The 22,552-nt window shown below is 42.9% G+C and overlaps 1 protein-coding gene across 4 annotated transcripts in view; it reads right to left on the reverse strand.

Annotated features, from left to right (window-relative positions):
• Window positions 1-22,552, reverse strand: part of ATP6V0A4 (ATPase H+ transporting V0 subunit a4) — a 71,048-nt gene that overhangs the window by 45,760 nt on the left and 2,736 nt on the right. For 2 of the 4 annotated variants that reach the window (XM_070788219.1, XM_019959156.2), the window contains exons 2-3: window positions 12,082-12,159; window positions 548-681 (exon numbers count right to left, since the gene is read on the reverse strand). In XM_070788219.1, coding sequence (XP_070644320.1) covers window positions 548-664 — 117 coding nt within the window. In that variant the 5' untranslated portion in view covers window positions 665-681; window positions 12,082-12,159. Of the gene's footprint in view, window positions 1-547; window positions 682-2,295; window positions 2,459-4,298; window positions 4,448-12,081; window positions 12,160-22,552 lie in introns of those variants that run through there. The other 2 variants (XM_019959157.2, XM_019959158.2) reach the window with 2 other exon arrangements.

Genomic DNA, 22,552 nt, shown 5'->3' on the forward strand with positions numbered 1-22,552 from the left:
ATTATATGTGAAAGTTGTTAAGACAGTAAATTGTAAGAGTCTTATGATGTAAGTCAAGTCATTATGCCATACACCTTAAACCTATACAGTGTTATAGGTCAATTATCTCAATAAAACTGGGGGTGGGGGGGTGGGAAATACAGTCTAGCTGGAGAATATCACCCTCAAGAGACTGTGGACTCCCAAGATACTTTTTCCTCAAACTAACTGGTCTGGAAGCACTGTTCTTTGCCCTCATAATAAGATTGGTAATCCATGTGCCCACTGGTTATATCAAATGTCTTGAAGAGGTACATAGGAAATAAAGTACAATGTCATCTTTTTTATTATATTACAGTTTCAAAACATTCCTATAGAGGTGACACATAAGGAGGAAGGGAGAAATGTTTGCAAGTCAGTTGACCAATGTTATCACAAATTCTAGCCAGAAGAACAAGAACCACTGAATTCCATTACTCCAGCCCAGGGCGCTTCTCCCTGACCTTTATTCACCACCAAGAAGTGGAAACTCCACCTTCTTTTGGTCTCCTATGAATGAAGTACTTACATCTTTGAACTGAACCAATCCAAGCTCTCCAAGCTCAGCTACACAGCAGTATGCAGCCTCCACCTGGAGAAAGAGCTGTGACAAACACATTTCCTCACTTCGGAATATGGACGCCATGTTGGCCCAACCTTGGTCTGCGGGACACAAAGATATTTGAGGTAAAAAATGTGTCACTGAGTTATATTAAAATCCAACAGAAGAAAAAAGTGCAACAGGAATCTTTCCTAAATTTAAAAACATAAACAATAAACAACAAGGTACTACTTTTCACCACCTATCAGATTGGCAAAAGATTTAAAAATATGATTAATTAACTCACATTTGGAGAAGGTGTGAGGAAGCAGGCATTTTCAGACACTTGATACTTGAAGTGTACATTTGTAGAGCATTTTTTTGGTATAGCTTTTTTTAGAGAGCAATTTGTCAGTATCCGCCAAACTTTATGTTATTCATACCCATGACACAAGATTTCCACTGCTCTTCACCCAGATAAACTCGGAAATGTAAGGGAAAATGGACTCACAAGGATGTTTCTGACAACACTGTATTTACTAATTATAATAAATGGACCTAACCTAGATATCCATCAACAGGGGAAAGATTAAACTGATACAACAGACAGAACTCTGTGCAGTTAGCAGGAATGAAATAAATCTGTATGTCCTCTATAAGGAAAAAGGATACTCACCTAGAACCCACTCTGACCCAAGACCCTCCAGATTGCCCTACTGCTGCCAAATCAAACTGTCTTCCTCAGATCCTAATGTTTTGGAAGAACCATCACATATCCCAGAAGGAGTCCCCTTTCCTTATAATTTTATAATGTATAATCTACTATTTGCAAACACTGGGTTTATCCCCCCTGTTTTAATCCTTCCATTGTCCCATTTTCCCACAGATTAAATTCTAAAACACTTGATGTAGCTAAGGAAGGGCTGTGTGCATCATCTGGCCTCGGCCCTCCCTTCCCGTTTCCCCGAATTTCTCTGAGAACCTTTGTTCAGGCTTTCCCAAGATTTAGAACCTAAACCCCTTCCTCCCCACCCTGCATCCCCCATACCCCACATACACCTGTCATTTCTCCCTCTTGGGTAAGAATCCTCTTCTTCCATACACCTCTCCCGATCCCCAACACTCAGAGCGAACTAAGCCCCCTTCTTTGTGCTCCTAGAATATGCTGCTTAGTGGCTAAGTCAGGTCTGACTCTTTGCCACGCCACAAACTGTAGCCCACCAGGTTCCTCTGTCCATGCGGTTTCCCAGACAAGAATACTGGAGTGGGTTGCCATTTCCTTCTCCGGGGGATCTTCCCAACCTAGGGATCAAACCTGTGTCTCCAGCACAGGCAGGTAGATTCTTTACCACTGAGGCACCTGGGAAGCCCTCCCAGAATATAATCGAATACTGCAATTAATCATCTGCAATTACTTGCTTCCTGTCTGTTCTGCCCACTAGCCAGAAAAGCCCATGAGATCAGAACTGTTTTTCACTCCATCACCCGTCTAGCTCAATCCCAAAGAAGAGGCTCAAAAAACATTTCCGGATTTACTGACTAGAAGCAAAAATCTCCTCCGACCCTCCCGAATGAAGAATCTGGTATTCCATTTGTGCCTGCTGACACCCAGATGAATGAATTTTTCACACGGCCGGTTCTAGCAAGCAAGGCAAAGTTTTCATAGAAAAGACACAGAAGAAGACATGAGCTTCCTGCAGACCCAAGAGGAAAAGACAGAGACCCTCCCTTCCTACCCCAGCCTTGTCCGAGCCGGTCCTGGGCGCGGGACTCCCGCGGCTTCCTTGGCGGGGCCGGGAGGGTAGGGCTAGCGAGCGGCGGGCGGATGGGACCAGCCCGGGCCGCGGACTCCGCAGGCGACTCCCCCAGCGGCCGCCGAGCCCCTCCCGCGGCTTCTCCTCCTCCGGCGCTCGCAGAGCCGGAGGCGGGCTGTGTTGTATCAACACCGGCCTGTCCGAGGCGAGGACGAACCTGCCCCGCCGGCCGGCCCTGCTCACACACCCCCTCCCTCCCCCGCCCAACCTGTGCCCTCGGCCACGACCTTGGGGCCCCACCGGGGTCAGAGCCTTACTTCTCTAAGGAAGACACTTACCCCCTAGTGAGGGGAGGGATTGGGAAGAGCCGACTTGAGGCCTCAGAAGAGCCCTAGAGATAACCTTCCTGTGTTTTAATATCTGTTGAAGTGAAGTGAAAGTCGCTCAGTCGTATCCGACTCTTTGCGACCCCATGGACTATCCATGGGGTTCTCTAGGCCAGAATACTGGAGTGGGTAGCCTTTCCCTTCTCCAGGTCATCTTCCCAACCCAGGGCATCTTCCCAACCCAGGGATCGAGCCCAGGTCTCCCGCATTGCAGGCGGATTCTTTATCAGCTGAGCCAAATATCTATTGCCGCTGCTGCTAAGTCACTTTAGTCGTGTCCGACTCTGTGCGACCCCACAGACGGCAGCCCATCAGGCACCCCCGTCCCTGGGAGTCTCCAGGCAAGAACACTTGAGTGGGTTGCCATTTCCTTCTCCAATGCATGAAAGTGAAAAGTGGAAGGGAAGTCACTCAGTCGTGTCCGACTTTTCGCGACCCCATGGACTGCAGCCTACCAGACTCCTCCATCCATGGGATTTTTCCAGGCAAGAGTACTGGAGTGGTTTGCCATTGCCTTCTCCGAAAATCTATTACACCGTATTAAAACACTTCTTATCGCTGGAGAGATAACATTAAAAAATAGTTTTGGAAAACCAAAGGGAAAAAAAGAAAAAACACATCACACTCACTACGCTACCAACAATTAATTTACAAAATACTTCAAAAGGACACTATACAAACCCATCTAAATATATACACTACAGCTAAAATTCAGCTTTATTGTGGCCCAGGTGAGTTGACACAGGCCAGCTGAGTGATGCACCCTTTCCTCACTGAGGACTGCTCTTTCCCGTTTATCTGGGAGAGCCATGAGGGGTGATTCAATGAGGTTTCTCTGCAGGAGCCACCTGAGTTCCCTTTGTAGAGTCTTTTCTCCAGGTGAGGTGAGTAGATCCCCCCACAGCCATGCTGGATGCCTGTAAAATGTACCCTGGAATAAGGAGGGTACCGTTTGGATTTTTTACATTTTATTATGGAAAAATTAAAGCATCTTCACAAATAAAGAAATAGTATAAAGAACCACCACCCCATGTACACACCACTCAGCAGCAACAGTTGTTGAATTTTGTATCCTCTAATACCTACCCATTTCTCCTACCCACTCTGGGCTATTTTGAAGCTAATCGTATACATCATATTTTTCTTTCAAAATATGTGAATACCAAAATATTCAAAAGATACAAAAGATAAGGATTCTTCTCTGTATATGTTATACACACACACACAATACAATGGTCACATGCAAAAATTCAGTAATAATTTCTTAATATCAAATATCCAATCAGTGTTCAATTTCCCAGATTGTCCGAAATTTGCCTTTTTAGTAAGCCTTTTAGATGATTTTTGTGTATGACCAATAAGAACCATTGCCTTTGAGAACACAGGGTGAAAATCTAGCTTTCATTGGGAGGAAACAGAGAAGGGTGAATGCAATTTGCAAACAATCAGCTAAGAAGCAGCTGTTTTGCACCCAGGACAGTAGAGTCAGGGCCTCTGAGAGCCCTGGAGGAAAGGTACCGCTTGGGCTTCTTAAGAAGCAGAGCTTGGCTACACCCATCCATCTCAACCCGGCAGACCCATTCAAGAGTCCAGACTCACCTGGGCAAAGCTAGCTTCCAAGGCTGAAAACAGGATTGGCAAACCAAGGCAGGAAGCTCAGAACTGAAAACTAACAAAGGCATTACCAGTGTTGACTCTGCCTCTGCCATCAGATAAGCTCCAGACCAAGGCGAGAGAAGCCCCCGCCCCAGTCGGTGCCTCCCTCTTCTTTCTCACTTCTCCTCCCCACTTCCTTTCTGCTCTTCACCCCAACTCTGAGTGCTATATCTTTTGGTCAGTGGGTGGAACAGTAGCTCTCAAAGGTCCTGGTGCTCAGGAATTACAGAGAAGCAAACACAGAAAAAAGTACATCTTGATGGTTAAGAGCAGAGTTGAGATCCAAACTGCCTGGGTCAGGACCCCATCTCTGCCTTTGACCACATGTGACCTTGGGGAAGCTATTTAATCCCAGGGTCTCAGCGTCCTAGGTGGCACTGGTGGTAAAGAACCCACCTGCCTACTTAAGAGAGATAAGAAACATGAGTTCTGATCAGTGGGTAGGGAAAATCCCCTGGAGGAAGGCATGGCAACCCTCTCCAGTATTCTTGTCTGGAGAAGCCCTTGGACAGAGGAGCCTGGCAAGTTACAGCCCATCAGGTCACAAAGAGTCAGACATGACTGAATGACTATCACTTTCACTTCACTCTCAGTGTCCTAATCTATAAAATAAAATAGGATCTTAGATATTTATTTAGTGTGTGGAAATATAGGAAGGAGAGATTATTTTCAGGTTTGCTATTTTTTTCTCCTAGAGCCCCAAATCAAAGGTGCAGAAGGCCAGCATGCCTGTATGACACTAGCAGGACTCTAAATTGGCGCAATCGTCTGAATGGGAGTATGCTTGTCCTTTGACCCAGGAATCTCAGAACTCTCAGAAGTTCATCCTAAAAAAATAATCTAAGGATACAAATCAAAATTTAATTACAATCATGTCTATTGTAGCATTGTTTGTAGTAAGTACCTACTTGTAAAAGACCCAAATTCTTTCATCCATTCAGTATTTTTGAGAGTCTGTTATGTGTTGACAAAGGTCCGTCTAGTCAAAGCTGTGGTTTTTCCAGTAGTCAATTACAGATGTGAGAGTTGGACCATAAAGAAAGCTGAGTGCCGAAGAATGGATACTTTTGAACTGTGGTGTTGAAGAAGACTCTTAAGAGTCCCTCAAGACTGCAAGGAGATCCAACCAGTCTATCCTAAAGGAAATCAGTCCTGAATAGTCACTGGAAGGGCTGATGCTGCAGCTTAAACTCCAATACTTTGGCTGCCTGATATGAAGAAGTGACTCAATGGAAAAGACCCTGATGCTGAGAAAGACTGAAGGCAGGAGAAGGGGCCAACAGAAGATGAGATGGTTGGATGGCATCGCCGACTTGATGGACATGAGATTGAGCAGGCTCCAGAAGTTAGTGATGGACAGGGAAGCCTGGCATGCTGCAGTCCATGGGGTTGCAAAGAGTCAGACATGACTGAGCAACAGAACAGAACGGATTATGCGCCCTCCTGTTCTGGGCTCAAGGATAGAGCAGTAGATGAGAGACAAGGCCCTGCCCTCATGAAGCTTATGTCCAGATGCAAGGAGACAAACAGTAAATAAGTAATAAGTTAGCAAGATATTGCAGATTACAAAGACTGTAATTATAGAAAGTAGGCTTTAGAGAAATGAAGAGAGATTATTTTAGATAGATGGTCAGGGAAGATCTCTCTCATTTAAGAGGAGATAGCATTTGAGCTGAGGTGTGAAAGATTTTTTAATGGGCTGGTTTTGCAAAAAGAAGCTGCTGGAAGGGTATTCTAGGCAGCAGGAACCTGGATGTGAGAGCAAGGGTGTGACATTGGAGATCGACTTCATCACAATAGCTAGTATATCTACTGAGTTCTTGCCATTGTTTTCATGGCTGTAGAACACAATTAGATACTTTACCTGTATTAGCCCATTCAATTTTCTTAGTAACCCTACGGCAGTGTTCTTATTCTCATGTTACACATGAGGAAATGGAGGCACAAAGAAGCTAAGTCATTTGCCCAAGGTCACACAGTCACTCGTGACAGGTCATTTGACACAGTGGTTTACATCCACTGCATGATATTGTCTTATGGTCTAAAAAGGCTCACCATATTCAAGAACAGAAAGGAGGCCAGTGTGGCTGGAACATGGGAGGAGTGGGGAGAGGTCATATGAGGTGTGTCAGGTGGAGGCAAGGGCCAAGCCATGTGAGAGCTGATGGGCCAATAAGAAAGTTGGATTTTATTCTAAACACACCGGGAAGCCCTTTGGGAAATTTGAAGCAGGGGAGTGACATTACTTGATTCATTTTTTTTCTTTTTTTTGGCCTTGCCATGTGGCATGCGGCAACTTAGTTCCCCAACCAGGGATCGAACCTATATCCTCTGCATTAAGAGTGAGGAGTCTTAACCACTGGACCTCTAGGGAAATTCCTAGATTAACAGTTTTAAAATATTACTTTGACTAATGCTTCTGGAAGGATAGAGTAGAAGTAGTTTTACTATCACGAATAAAAAGTAAAAACCCTGAACATTATATATACAATAAATATTAGAAGGCTCTAAAAGGTACAGAAAAGACAGACTATCTAAGGACCTCCTGGTCTGAGGAACAAGGCTGGGGTGTGTCCTCTGGGTTTTCTTCTGCCTCGTATATTCTAGATGCAGTGCTGCAGAATCCAGCAAGATATGCAGACAAAAAAAGAAAAAATTTCCAAAGTCTGCTCTCTCTAGCCAAAGGAACAGGAAGGGGGCAGGATAGCCAGAAAGACTTTGAGATAGGATCACTCTAACCCAGCCAAACATCCCAGAAAAAAACTGTGGCTGCAGGCCACCATGCCTAGACTTCTTCCCTTACGCAGTTACACCAAAGCCACACCCCCAGGGTAGTGTCAGAGAAGACTAAGTGGGGCGCCAGGACTCCCCGCCCACCTGTAGTAACAAGGCATTCCTGTTAACCTGTGTTGGGATACTGTCAGATGAGACAATCAGAACATTCACCTCTGCCAATTGGTAATGACGCCACCCCTCCACTGGGACGTGGAGGTCACCTGATTGGCCAAGCACTTCTCTGCTCCTCCCAGCCAGGGTGCAGCTGGGGCCCAGGGTAGGTCACCCCAAGTTGTACCTCAATAGCATGTTGGTGGTTCGGACAGTAAAGAACCCGCCTGCAACACAGGAGACCTGGGTTCAATCCTTGGGTCAGGAAGATCCCCTGGAGAATGGAATGGCAAGCCACTCCAGTATTCTTGCCTGGAGAATTCCATGGACAGGGGAGCCTGGCAGACTACAGTCCTCAGGGTCGAAAAGAGTCAAACATGACTGAGCAACTGGCACTCTGTTGAATTAAAGTTACTTAAGAAAGTCAACTCAAGTGGGGCACTTTGACACACACCCCCAGCCAGTCTCCCTGCAAGCAGGAAATAAGTCTCTTATGTGAAAGGTACTCTCTCTCCCTGCCTCTGGAGAAGGACACCCTTATCATCAAAGCCAGGGAACTCAGAAAGCTCAGGTGAACAAACCTTGTGATTTCTTTAATTTACTGCCCCAAGCCCAAACGCTGTCTAGAGTTGTCCCTAGTTGGACACCCCAAATCTTTGTCCTGTCCATTCCTCACAAATACTGTTTCCTCGTCTATAACCACCCACTGGGAGGAACTTTCCAGGATCACTACTCTTGTGCTTTGCGGCCATGACTCGGTAAAATAAGGGTTTCAAGAATATAAGCACTCTGATACCCTGACAGCCAATCTGATAACCAACTAAGTGGGCTACCAAGTGACAGGCTGGGAAAAGGAAAGATTCATATCCTAGAAGGATGAAGGCAGGATGGCACAAGATTTTATGACACGACTCAGAACAGTGCACAACTGAAAACCTAGGGACTATTTATTTTTTCAAATCATGGTTGACTGAGGGCAACTGAAACCACAGAAAGTGAAACCTGGGATTAAGAGGGACAACTGCATACAAGTCAATAGCTGATGTCTAACACAGATAAATCAAGAATAGCAATGTGAGCATATTGTTCGAACATTCTGAAGGTAAACACAAGAAGAAAAAAGTCAAAAGTAGCTCTTAGGGTGACTTCCCAGCTGGTCCAGTGGTTAAGATTCCACCTTCCAATGTAGGAGGTGTGGGTTTGATCCCTAGTCAAGGAAGATCCCACATGTCTCTCAGTCAAAAAACCAAAACATAAAGCAGAAGCAAAAGTGTTACAAATTTGATAAAGACTTTAAAAATGGTCCACATTAAAAAAAAAAAAAAATCTTTAAAAAAGAAGTCGTTCCTATAGAACAAACTGTAGATGGAGTAGGAGACTTTAGCATTTTTTTAAAATAAATCCTTCCTATTACTTGATTTTTAAAATTTGCATCCATTTATTAATATGAAGACAGTTAAACAATTAAAATCAAAGTTTTAATGGCAATAAAAGAAAATGTGCCAGGGAAGGTACTAGATGCTTAGAATAAAGCAGGAGAAAAAATTCTGCTCCTGCGGAGCCCGGGAGAGTCGGACACAGCAATCCTAATTAATGTCAATGGCTAACACACAGATGGTGCTTCCCATGGGCTAATTTAAGACAGAACCCTAAGAAATAGGTAAGATTAGGATCCCTATTTCTTGATTGTTTGTTCTACAGATTCAGAAACTGAGGCAGAGAGAGGGGATCTATTCAAGGTCACTCAGCTAGTAAGTGGTAAAGAAAGGACTTGAACCAAACGATGGCTCCAGAGCTGAGACACTCTCACCTCAGTCATCAAATCATCTAATAACTACAGGGACCAACATGTCATATACTGGGATGAACACCCTGAAGGAGGGTACACGCGGTCTGAGCTGCATAACCAGACCCAGCCTGGACTCAGGGAAGGCATTCTTGGGGAGAGAAGGCAGAATAAACAGTGTAGAGAGAAAGAAGGAGGCCTGTGAGATGAGGCTGGGGAACTGGGAAGGACAAGGAAATTCAGGATCCGTGTTAAAGAAGGTGTCTTTGGGACTTCCCTGGTAGTCCAGGGGCCAAGACTCCAAGTGCAGGGGCCCAGGTTTGATCCCTGGTCAGGGAACTAGATCCCACACGCTCTAACGAAGAACAAAGACCCTGCATACCTGGTGCAGCCAAAGAAATAAATAATAATTTAAAAACAGATGGTGTCTTTGTCCCGAGAGCAACAAGAAGGCCTAGATAGGTGTGAAGCTTTGAAAGTATATTTCTAATGACAGGGTGGATTGAAGAGGAGGAAAAAATATGAGACTGGAGCAGTGGTCCAGGCCAAAGAGGAAATTTTTTTTATTTTTAATATCCTGTGTGACAGAATGGAAAGCAGACATAAAACACTTCTACGGCATAAAGAAGAAAAGCAATTATTTGACGTGCAGGCTGAATTAGCTGCTATTTTCACTGAACAGCATTTTTTACTTGAAAGAGCAGCTGACAGATTTTGGCATTTGGCAGGCATTTTCTCAAAAGAGGATCCAAATGATTCTGTCACTTCAAAGGAAAACAACTGACAGCATTTGTTGCTGATGATAAAGATACAATTTTAGAAAACTTTTAGCTGCCACCAAGACTTGACAGCTTCCTAAGACTAAAAACTTTTCTGATGGGGCTATTTCTGTTAGGATATTAATAAACATGGTCTTCTCTTAGTGTATCATATTATGAAATATGACAACACTGGAAGATCTTCATAACTGAATGTACCAATATTTTCCAAATGACTAAAGGATGATGTTATAAAATCATGTGCAGGCAAATGATTCATCGAAAGTGAATGATTAGCCAGTAGGTTTTAATGAAAAAGTCACTGATTTGGTTTCAGATCCCACACTGCAACTAAGCTTTTAAAAATTACTACTTGTTAAGTTTTGGTGTAGTATCAAAGAAAAATATCCACAGCTCTCTGAAAAAGCTGGTAAAACATTTCTTCCCTTTTTAAAACCACAAAATCTAAGTTAGGCCAGACTTTCTTAATATACGCAAAAATAACAAATAGCAACAGATAGAATGAAAAAAACAGATGCAAAAGACAAAAACTGTCTTCTATCATCAGGCCTTAAAGAGATTTGTAAAAATAAAACAATGCCTCTCTTCTCCATAAATTGTTTGCTTTGGAAAATATAGTTATTTTCCTTAAAATATATATTTATATCAACATAGAACAGGTTAATATTATTTCAGATGACTTAATATACTTTTAAAGTACATTAAATTAATATACTTAAATTTAATATACTTAATTTCTCAGTTTTAATTTCTAGTATGGTAAGTATCAAGTGGGTAGAATCCTCATAAGTCAGATCTCCTTGGGGTTCTCAGTAATTTTTAAGAGTATAAAGGGCTAGGAGTTCCATGGGACTGAAGGTTCAAGAGGGAAGAAATATATATATATGCTGATTCACGTTTTTGTACAGGAGAAACCAAGACAACATTGTAAAGCATTTATCCTCCAATTTTAAAAAATCCTATGATAAACTATTATGGAAAAGAATATAACTGAATCACTTTGCTATACAACAGGAATTAACAATATTGTAAATCAACTATACTACAATAAAAAATAAATGAGAAAAAAGAAACAAAAGAATTTAATATTTTAAATATATATATTTAAAATCCCAAATAACAGTTAAATTTGGCATTAGGTCTTGAGAGAAACTACCTTATTAAGTAGTTACTTACTGATGCTGAAGCTGAAACTCCAATACTTTGGCCACCTGATACGAAGAACTGACTCATTGTAAAAGACCATGATGATGGGAAAAATTGAGGGCAGGAGGAGAAGGGGACAACAGAGGATGAGATGGTTGGATGGCATCACTGACTCAATGGACATGAGTTTGAGTAAACTCCAGGAGTTGGTGATGGACAGGGAGGCCTGGCATGCTGCAGTCCATGGGGTCGCAAAGAGTCGGACACGACTGAGTGACTGAACTGAACTGAACTGAACCTTATTAAGGGCAAAGGAGTGAGTGAACAGTCGTGTCCAACTCTTTGTGACTGCATGGACTCTTGCCCACCACGCTCTTCTGTGCATGGGATTTACCAGACAAGAATACTGGAGTGGGTTGCCATTTCCTATGAGGGGATCTTCCTGACCCAGGAGTCAAACCCGCATCTCTTGTGTTTCCTGCATTGGCAGGTAGATCTTTTACCACTTAGAGCAAATAATCCCCTACATTATCCAAATGAACATTGTTTCTGACATTGAGTGTTTAATACCACTGTCCTCTATAGAAAGTCTGGGACACAATGCCAGCTGCAGCCACTACATACTTGTCCATGCAGGCTTCTAGCAAGACACTTTCATGCCCTACAGACTGTCTATAAACTGGCTCCTGAGAAGCTGAAGGGGGAAGCATTCACCTTACACACCTTCAAGGCAGACCTAAAACAAAGGGCCTCCTTTGTTCTCACAGCCCTGGACCTGGGATTAGGATGACGCTGGGCACAACCACATGTTCAGCTCTACTAGATCAATTTACAGGAGATCAGAATTTAAAAAATGAAAACGGTGTTGATGTATGGCAGAAACCGAAGCAATTATCCCTTAATTAAAAATAAATAATTTTTTAAAATGTTAATCACATCTTAAAAAAAATGAAAAGGGGTTAAGTGGAGAAAAGCCAAAATGCCTGCAAGAAATTTATGCCAGAAATTCCAAAAATAGGTAAGCTGCAACAGTAGCAACCTGATTTTTCTAAAACAATATCAGATCTCTCTGAACTGAAACCTGGCCTGATCACCTTCATTCAAAGAATTGATTTTACCATCCACTTACCTAGCACTTGTCCGCCTCAGGCCAGGCACTGAGCCCACCAGCCAGGAGCCTTCGCAACAGGCTCTAACAGAGAACGTGCTGGAGATGGAAAGAGAATGATTTGAAGTTGTTCAAACAAGAGGAAATGACATTCAGCTTCACACACATAACAACATGTACAGTCTGTTGACAGCAACATTCATGAGTCCAGGTTATCAGCACACCAATAACCGTATTATGTATGCTGGCTGGAGGCAGGACGGTCCCCTGCCGTGAGCATTCCCGCTCCCACTGGGCCTTGGACCTGCTCCAGTGATGGGTCTCAGGATGTAGTGGTGCCACCCAGTGTCCGCTGGGCCCTCACTGTTGTTCTATACCTTTCCATCCTCTAGATCATGCCCTGAGTAAGAGCCTTCCCAGTTCTCTCAGGGACAGCAACGTTTTTCTTTCCCCTCCCTCCCATCTCACCACCTTTCCCACCCTCAGCCCATGACCACCTTCTTCCCAAGGTGCCTCCATCATGGCACCCTCTGGTTCCTCTTTTCTCCACCTCAGCGTGCCTCAGTCTTGACTCTGCTTCCCTTCATTCTTTCCTTCTTCACTTGAAGTCACAGTCTGACTGGGAGTGAGATTTAGGAAAATAAAATTTCATCACAAAGAGCATATTGCCTCTAGGTTTGTCATGGACAGACTTTACCTGCTGCATCTCTAGATTTTTCACTGGAGAGCATTTCCCCAGTGACTCACCTTTTCTGTAATAATATTTACTCTAAGTTCTAGTAGGGCGTTTCCCTGGTGGTCTAGTGGTTAAGAATCCATCTGCCAGTGCAGGGGGCATGGGTTCAATCCCTGGTCTGAGATGATCCCACATGCCGTGGAGCAGCCAAATTCATGCACCACAGCTACTAAGCCTGAGCTCCAGAGTCCGAGAATCGCAACAAGAGAAGCCACCACAATGAGAATCCCTTGAAACATCATGAAAAGTAGCCTTTGCTCACTGTAGCTAGAGAAAGTCTGCATGCAGCAAGGAAGTGGGTCTTCCTTTTGCAGCCAAAAATAAAATAAAAGTCAACAGGGAGATGACATACGTATACCTATGGCTAATTCATGTTGCTATATGGCGGAAACTGACACAATATTGTAAAGCAATGATCCTCCAATTAAAAATAAAGTTTTTTTAAAAGAAAAATATTTTTTTACAAATAAATTCTCTGAGGGAGCTTCTTCCCAGCATAATTTCTACTTCTACTTTCTTTAAAATTTCTTTAAAAAAAAAAAAATCTTACTAGCTCATTTCTCTTTCTCCATTTAATATGCAATATTGAGCACAGAGTCACAGAATCATGCTGCTGGAAGAAAACTTAAAGATCTAATCCAATCCCTTTACTTTAAAGGTAAGCAAACAAGCCCAGGGAGGTGAGGGATTTGCTTAAGGTCACAGAGCTATTTAGGGACACAGTTGGGTGCAGAGGCCAGGGCTCCTGACACAAGGTTTTCCCTTCAGCCCCACAACTTCCAGTTTGTTTCTATATCCCTTTGTATAGGCACCATATGGAGCAAAATCCCTCTATCCCCTCTGGGGAGTCCTGAGGACCCCAGACAAAGGTCTTCCCACATTGGATTGAAGGCAGCATTTCCTTGGACTTTCCCCCATGCTTGAATTCTCCATTTCCATGGATTTCCCTCCCAGAGGGACACCCACACCCACTATCTCTCTCGGGTAACATCATCAGCAAGGGGATGTGACTCCCCCAAGGTCCCATAGGAAGTGACAACATGAAAACTGGAATCCAGGACTCCTGACTCAGGGTTAGTTTTGCTGACCCTAAGAGGTTCTGGGAAGCCTGGGCAGGAGAGATGAGAAAATGAGAGAGAAAGAGAGCGATGGAACATGACAGAAGAGGCTGCAAGGCCATGGAGGAGAGAAGTCAGATATTGGAAATGAGATGGCCAACAACCTCTCACTCAGCTGAATACTACCTGGTCCTTTTTAGTTTCATGTAGACAAAACTGGAAAAAAAAATTGTCTGTTTATTACAAACATGCAGCTTATTTCCCAAAAACCTTAGCTTAAAATTACTTTTTGGGAACACACATCTCTGTTTATCAAACAAAGGATGAAGCCGACCACAAGCTCTGTTTTGCCAACAGAAGCGTTTTGCACAAATGGTCAGACTGGAAACTGAAGGGAGCCAGAGACTGCCAATCAGAGAGGCTGGGAGTCAAACAGGCTCTCCCTCCATTGCTGATTAACCTCACCTTAGTACGCCCTTCTGGGCTCCAGGCTAGTGACTCACTAACTTTGTTCCAGCTGGAGCTACCCCACCTTGGAAATGGCTGCCTTCAAAGTTAGTAATAAACCTGTCACTTGACACATTTTAGCGAAGTCCAAGTAATAACCTTGAGAGGTCAAACACTGCATTACCAAACTGTAAGCCACTACTTTTTTTGTAGGAGAGAATTCTTATGGGTGAAGGATTGGGCCAGGCAGCCTGTAGGTGCCTTTCCAACACTGAGATTCCATGTTGTTACTGGCGTTCTTTTCTGAGTCTTATTTCCAGTCTTCTTGGGTGTGTCTGCACTTTTGTTATATATCTTGGGCACCTCAAGCACAGAGACTGTCAATAAGCAGTTCTCTGTAGCATATGCAACTTGAAACTTCAGTAAGATTATTTTTAAAATGGGAACGATTTCCTGACATTGAAATTTTCCCCAGGCAATCAGACAGATGTTGCAAACTATAGTCTATCTATTCCATTGTGACTGCATTGCACTCCTGTGAACTACTGTCTTTAAAAATGTAATAACTTGATTTTATTTCCTGATTTAAGAATAATACACATTCCTTATAGAGGATTTGAAAGACATACAAAAATGTGAATAAGAAAATGAAAATTTTCTTTTAATTTTAGATATGACTACTGCTAACACCTTCTTGGGCTTTCCTGGTGGCTCAGCTGGTAAAGAATCCGCCTGCAAAGCAGAAGACCTGGGTTCAATCCCTGGGTTGGGAAGACCCCCTGGAGAAGGGAAAGGCTATCCACTCCTGAATTCTGGCCTGGAGAATTTCATAAACTGTATAGACCATGGAGTCACAAAGAGTCAGACATGACTGAGCGACTTTCACTTCACTGCTAACATCTTGGTAGGGTACTTTTCGAACTTTTTTCTTTGTATATGTAGGTCCTACAAAACTGGAGTGATACTGGAATGTACAGTTTTATATCCTGCTTCTTCTGCTCTGTATTATATAGCAAGTGTTTTCCCAAATAATAAATGTTATTCAAAAATATCATCTTAATTTAAAAAAGTGTTTAACATTTTATTCCATTATAAGCCACTTCTAAGCTTTTGTCTTCATAAATATTGTAATGTTGAGACGGAGAATCTTGGGCATACATTTTGTGCACGTGTGTGTACACTCACCTCTGACTATTTCCTTTAGGAAAAAAATTTCTAAAGAGCTGCCCCATTGAAGGAAAGGTGACCAAAATAAGCTGACCTAAACGAAGTCTACAAGTCAGCTATAGTAAGTGAAGTCGCTCAGTCGTGTCTAATTCTTTGCAACCCCATGGACTGTAGCCTATCAGGCTCCTCCATCACAAGTCAGCTATAAATCATCTCAATTACTAAGCATGGACTGACGTAAGGGCATAGTGTTGTAACCACAAGCACCTGATTAAAGCAACCAAAAAAATTAAAAAATCATGTGTCATCCTAGGTCATCCCAGGTCTCAAGTTATTTCTACAAACAATCGTATGCAATTACAATTTTTCATATAATAAAAAATACACAAGGAAACACAACAACACGAATGAAAACCAGCAGAAATAATAGACAGTAGAAACAGACCAATGAGAGTGGGCAGATGCTGAGGCTGTCTGACACAGATTTTTTTTAAATTATATTCACTTCAAGACAAATATCATATGATATGGCTTATACGTGAAATCTAAAAAAAAAGTGACACGAATGAACTTATTTACAAATTTACAAAACAGAAACGGATTCACGGACTTAGAGAAAGAACGTACCATTACAGGGTAGGGAAGCGGTAGATTGGCAGTTTGAAACTGACATGGACACACCGCTATATTTAAAATAGAAGACGTGAGCTATTCACAATTAGCACTTTTTTTTTTTCTATTAGCATTCTTAATCTAACCAACTTAAGGCAGAATCCTGAAACCCTCCACAACTACACAAAACAGACTTTTCAAGTAGCATCAAACATTCATAAAAGTTGGCCATATAATGGTGGTTGGTTTAGTCGATAAGTAGTGTCCGACTCGTGCGACCCCATGGACTGTAGCCTGCCAGGCTCCTCTGTCCATGGGATTCTCCAGGCAAGAATACTGGAGTGGGTTGCCATTTCCTTCTCCATGGCCATATGAAGGTTCTTAACAAATAAAAAAAATAATGTCATCCAAGTATGTTCGCAGATTACAATTGAATTAAGCTAGAAATCAAAAACAAAATGATAACTGGAAAACTTCCACATGGTTGAAAATTCAGAAATATTCTCTGAGAAGATGGGAAATAATGAAATTCAGGGCTGAGGAGGCAAATGGCCTTTGCCAAGCAGAAGTCACATTCTTTTTTGTTAAACCCACCTCAGTCCTGGCCACGGTATCCCCAACCTCTAGTGCGACTGTGGAGTAAGAGCAAGCTGAATGGGTCACCCCAGGGACTGCTTGGAAATCTTCCAGTGGACTGGAACTTTGGTCACTTTGTTCCTTTTATCAGCTCTACAGTATGATCTCAAATTGGACTCAATGTAGTTCTCCATTTTTCTTACTAGGGTACTCCAAACCTTACACCCATAACTGAATGACATTGGGTGAACTTAAGCTCCTCCACCTAAACAGCATATTAAAAGCAGACATTACTTTGCCGACAAAGGTCCGTATAGTCAAGGTTATGGTTTTTCCAGTAGTCATGTACGGATGTGAGGGTTGGACCATAAAGAAAGCTGAGCGCTGAAGAACTGATGCTTTTGAACTGTGGTGTAGGAGAAGACACTTAAGAGTCCCTTGAGCTGCCAGGAGATCCAACCAGTCCATCCTAAAGGAAATCAGTCCTGAATATTCATTTGGAAGGACTGAGCTGAAGCCAAAGTTCCAATACCAGGGCCATCTGATGTGAAGAACTGACTCATTGGAAAAGACTGTGATGCTGAGAAAGACTGAAGGCAGGAGAAGGGGACAATAGAGAATGAGATGGTTGGATGGCATCACTGACTCAATGGATATGAGTTTGAGCAAGCTCCAGGGGTTGGTCATGGACAGGGAAGCCTGGCGTGCTGCAGTCCATGGGGTCACAAAGAATCAGACACAACTGAGCAACTAAACTGAACTGAACTGAAGCTCCTCCACAAACCAAGTGTTGCTCAGGGGAAGGTCTAGGTGTTCTAGTCCCATAAGCAACTAGCAACTGACATTGTTTTATGAAAAGGGATACTGACAAAGCTACACATAGGAAGAGCCAAAGACCTCATCTCTGCTGGGAAGTTAGGAGACGGCAAACACAAATGTTGGTAGGACCATGATTCTCAGAGTGGGTGAAGCAGAAATGAAAGCCCCAAGTTCAAAGTCAGTGGTCTCTTCCCAGAGATGGAGGGGCAGTTAGAGGGGCCAATCAGAATCACAAAGGGGGCTAGGGAGGGATGGATTTGGAGTTTGGGATTAGCACAGGCAAACTTACATATAAAATATATAGACAAGGTCCTACCGTATAGCACAGGGAACTATATTCAAAATCCTGTGATAAACCATAGTAAAAAAGAATAAGAAAAAGAATGTATATGTGTGCAACTGAGTCATTTTGCTGTACAGCAGAAATGAACTATACTTCAATAAAATAAATTTTATATATACATATAAAATCACAAAGGAAGTTCTCTCAACATAAAATATCCTTCCCAAATGCAGAGACCATTCCAGGCCACAGAATCCTGGTTTTTAATCATTTAGTACAGGAAACACTTTGTCCCCCTTCGTCTCTTTTTCAAATGAAATTGTATCAAGGAAAACAGATAAAACTGGAGGCAGTAAGGGTCCTGGAACCCGATCCTCTAGGTCACCCAAACCCCAACTTGGAGCTTGGTCACAAGTACGTTAGCCTGGACTTTCAAGTGTGTGTAACCAAACACCCATCTCAACCACCGGAGAAAAAAACAAATCTTGAGGAAATTCCTGTAGAATGTCTAGCTTTGAGCAATGCAACTTCCTGGTATAGTTTCCAAAGCAAACCTGATGTAAAATGAAAGATGAGGCAAGGTAACCAACTGCATGGATTTACTATTTATAGACGTGTTAAATGAAAGACAGCTAATAATGTGACTCTTATAAAACAGTGACCACACAGCCCTTCTTTGGAGAATTAATGAGCTATCAGAGACCAGTCAAGTCCATCCTATTTTAGGATAATAAAATCCTTTCATCAATTGATAAGGGAATGTTTGATGTTAAAATTGACTTGTAAGCACCTATTCTAAGACAGGCCCAAATGAACTAAAAACATGTTTAAAAAAAGGGGGGGGGTCATTGCCATCCCCTTTATTTAATTACTTTCTGTTGTATGACTTGATATGATGCTGTCTAAGTTGATGCATCTAATACAATGCATCTAAGTTGACGGGTTGTGCTTTTCAAACTTTCATCACAACAGTCCCATCCAGGGCTGATTCAAATCTATGTCCCAGGCTCTGACCATTTTGGATGGACATGTTCTGCTCACTTCAAACATATTAGAATGCACACAACATCCTACATTAAACTATTTCCACTTAAATGTTTGAAATAAATTATATAACTTTGCTTTTGAAATAATTTTTTTTTCTTTTTTTTTGGACTTGCCACAGCACTCAGGATCTTAGCTGCCCCCTACAGTGGAAGCCCTGAGTCCTAACCACTGATCACCAGGAATTCCTGAAATAAAATGTTTTTGCTGGAAAAGATTTGGTTGTTGCTGCTGTTGTTCATATTTTGGATCAGAGAACATTTTTCAGGTCTCAAACATTTTCGGGACCCTTGAGAATCCTGTAAAGACCCCACATACTGCTGTTGTCTTCAGTGCCTATTGGATAAACCAGCCCTAATCTGTGAAGCTCACTGCAGGGTGTAACTTCAAGGATCTGGAGCATAATCTTGCTAGCATGTGAAATGAGTACAATTGTGTGGTAGTTTGAACATTCTTTGGCATTGCCCTTCTTTGGGACTGGAAATGAAAACTGACCTTTTCCAGTTCTGAAGCCACTGCTGAGTTTTCCAAATTTGCTGGCATATTGAGTGCAGCACTTTAAAAGCATCATCTTTTACAGTTTGAAATAGCTCAGATGGAATTCCATCACCTCCACTAGCTTTGTTGGTAGTGATGCTTCCTAAGGCCCACTTGACTTCACACTCCAGGATGTCTGGCTCTAGGTGAATGACCACACCATTGTGGTTATCTGGGTCTTTTAGACATTTTTTGTACAGTTCTGTGTATTCTTGCCACCTCTTCTTAATCTCTTCTGCCTCTGTTAGCTCCTTGCTGTTTCTGTTCTTTATCGTGCCCATCCTTGCATGAAATGTTCTCTTGATATCTCCAATTTTCTTGACGAGATCTCTAGTCTTTACCATTCAAGTGTTTTCCTCTAATTCGTTATACTGGTCACTTAAGAAGGCTTTCTTATCTCTCCTTGCTATTCTCTGGAACTCTGCATTCAGTTGGATATATCGTTCCCTTTTTCTTTTGCCTTTAGCTTCTCTTTTCTCAGCTATTTGTGAGGCCTCCTCAGACAACCATTTTTCCCTTTTGCATTTCTTTTTCCTGGGTATGGTCTTGATCAACGCCTCCTGTACAATGTCATGAACCTCCATCCATAGTTCTTCAGCCACTCTTTCTATCAGATCTAATCCCTTGAATCTGTTTGTCACTTCCACTGTATAATCATAAGGGATTTTATTTAGGTCATACCTGAATGGTCTAGTGGTTTTCCCTACTTTCTTCAATTTAAGTCTGAATTTTGCAATGAGGATTTCATGATCTGAGCCACAGTTGCCTCCAAGTCTTGTTTTTGCTGGCTGTATAGAGCTTCTTCATCTTCGGCCACAAAGAATATAATCAATCTGATTTTGGTACTGACCATTTGGTGATGTCCATGTGTAGAGACATCTCTTGTGTTGTTGGAAGAGGATATTCACTATGACCAGTGCATTCTCTTGAAAAAACTCTGTTAGCCTTTGTTCTGTTTCATTTTGTATTTCAAGGCCAAACTTACCTGTTACTCCAGGTATCTTTTGAGTACTTTGCATTCCAGCCCCCTATGATGAAAAGGACCCCTTTTTCTGGTGTTAGTTCTAGAAGGTCTTGTAGGTCTTCATAGAACTGGTCAACTTCAGCTGCTTCAGCATTAGTGCTTGGGGCACAGACTTGGATTGCTGTGATATTGAATGGTTTGCCCTGGAAATGAACTGAGATCATTCTGTTGGTTTGAGATTGTACCCAAGTACTTCATTTCAGACTCTTTTGTTGACTATGCAGGCTACTCCACTTTTTCTAAGGGATTCTTCCCCACAGTAGTAGATATAATGGTCATCTGAGTTAAATTCACCCATTCCTGTCCATTTTACTTCACTGATTCCTAAAATGTTGATGTTCACTCTTGCCATCTCCTGCTTGACCACGTCCAACTTAACCTTGATTCACGGACCTACTATTCCAGGTTCCTATGCAATATTGTTCTTTACAGCATCAGACTTTACTTTCACCACCAGACGCATCCACAACTGAGCATTGTTTCCGCTTTGGCCCAGCCACTTCATTCTTTTTGAAACTATTAATAATTGCCCTCTGTTCTTCCCTAATAAGCATATTGGACAACTTCCAGCCTGAGGGGTTCATCTTGTGGTGCCATCTTTTTGCCATTTCATGCTGTTCATGGGGTTCTCGTGGCAAGAATACTGGAGTGACTTGCCATTCCCTCCTCCAGTGAACCACGTTTTGTCAGAACTCTGCACTGTGACCGGTCCCTCTTGGGTGGCCCTGCAGGGCATGGCTCATAGCTTCATTGAGTTATATAAGTCTCTTTGCCACGACAAGCCTGTTATTCATAAAGGGGATATACAAACACACACACACACACACACACACACACGTGTGTGTGTGTATGTGTCTTTTGATGTCTGTCTGGGATTTCTGCAACAGCTTCTTGGATAATCTCTCTGAACCCAGCCCCGCCCTTTATCCTGTATTTTTTCTGAAATACAAAGCTGACCACATTTACAAGTTCCTTATAGGTACCCCAAATATATAATAGACAATTTCCCAGTCTGGCACGTAGGCCCACTTACAATCTGTTCTCAGTCTAACCAGATACGCAGTGACCCAGCCCATACTCCGAGGACAATAATTACTCCCCACACAAGAGGCACACAGTCATGCCTCAGAGGCCAAGCACACACTGGTCCCTTCTCCTGTGCCTGGCACACTACACATCTCTTAAGTTTCAGGTCAAAGTGCCACTTCCATTGTAAAATGTTTTCTGAATCCTCGAGGCCCCAGCCCTCCTCACCACGCTTACTTCATTGTGTTGTCACTATTCATCCATCTTCCTCATTGGACCCTGAGCTTCTTGAGGACAGGGGCTATGTGGCCTTACCCACATCAGACCCCCACCCCCTAATCCCCACTCCCAAGGGCCCGGATACATCAGCTGCTTGGGAATTGCTGAGTAGTCAAGTGAGTGGTAGGTCTAAACTGGACTTTGGTACACTGCCTGAAGATAAACATTCCTAAGGCACTTCTGCTCCCAGCTCCCAAACCCAAGAGTAGAGGACCACCATTAATTTGTACCTTTGGGTAGATTAGAAAAAAGTGTCTCCTCCAGGCTCATGTATAACAATGTGCTGTGCTTAGTCACTCAGTTGTGTCCAACTCTTTGGGACCCCATGGAGCCCACCAGGCTCCTCTGTCTGTGGGGATTCTCCAGGCAAGTGGGTTGCCATGCCCTTCTCCAGGGGATCTTCTCAACCTGGGAATCGAACTCAGGTCTCTGCACTGCAGGCAGATTCTTTACCATCTGAGCCACCAGGGAAGCCCAAGAACACTGGAGTGGGTAGCCTATCCCTTCTCCAGGGGATCTTCCTGACCCAGGAATCTAACCAGAGTCTCCTGCATTGCAGGTGGATTCTTTACCAGCTGAGCTACCAGGGAAGCCCAATATATAACAATTAGACATCCTTATTCTGGGCTTACCCATGGCTTACAAGTCCTCCTGGTAGGGAGCCATTGATTAAAACCAGCTGCCCTGGCCAGGCACAATGATAACCACTTGCATGGTTATCTCACAACAGGAGGTCTCATAAGGAACATGAGGCAGGTGCTGAAACCAACTGGGAGAATTCGGGGGCGGGGGGAGGCAAAAGGAGGAGGGAGGAGAGGATGTGCCCTGCCAACCTCCCAGAAGCCCTAGCACTGGCATCCATCTTGGTTGAGAGTTGCTTGAGC

This window comes from Bos indicus, chromosome 4, assembly GCF_029378745.1.
Source record: "Bos indicus isolate NIAB-ARS_2022 breed Sahiwal x Tharparkar chromosome 4, NIAB-ARS_B.indTharparkar_mat_pri_1.0, whole genome shotgun sequence".
NCBI lineage: Eukaryota > Metazoa > Chordata > Mammalia > Artiodactyla > Bovidae > Bos > Bos indicus.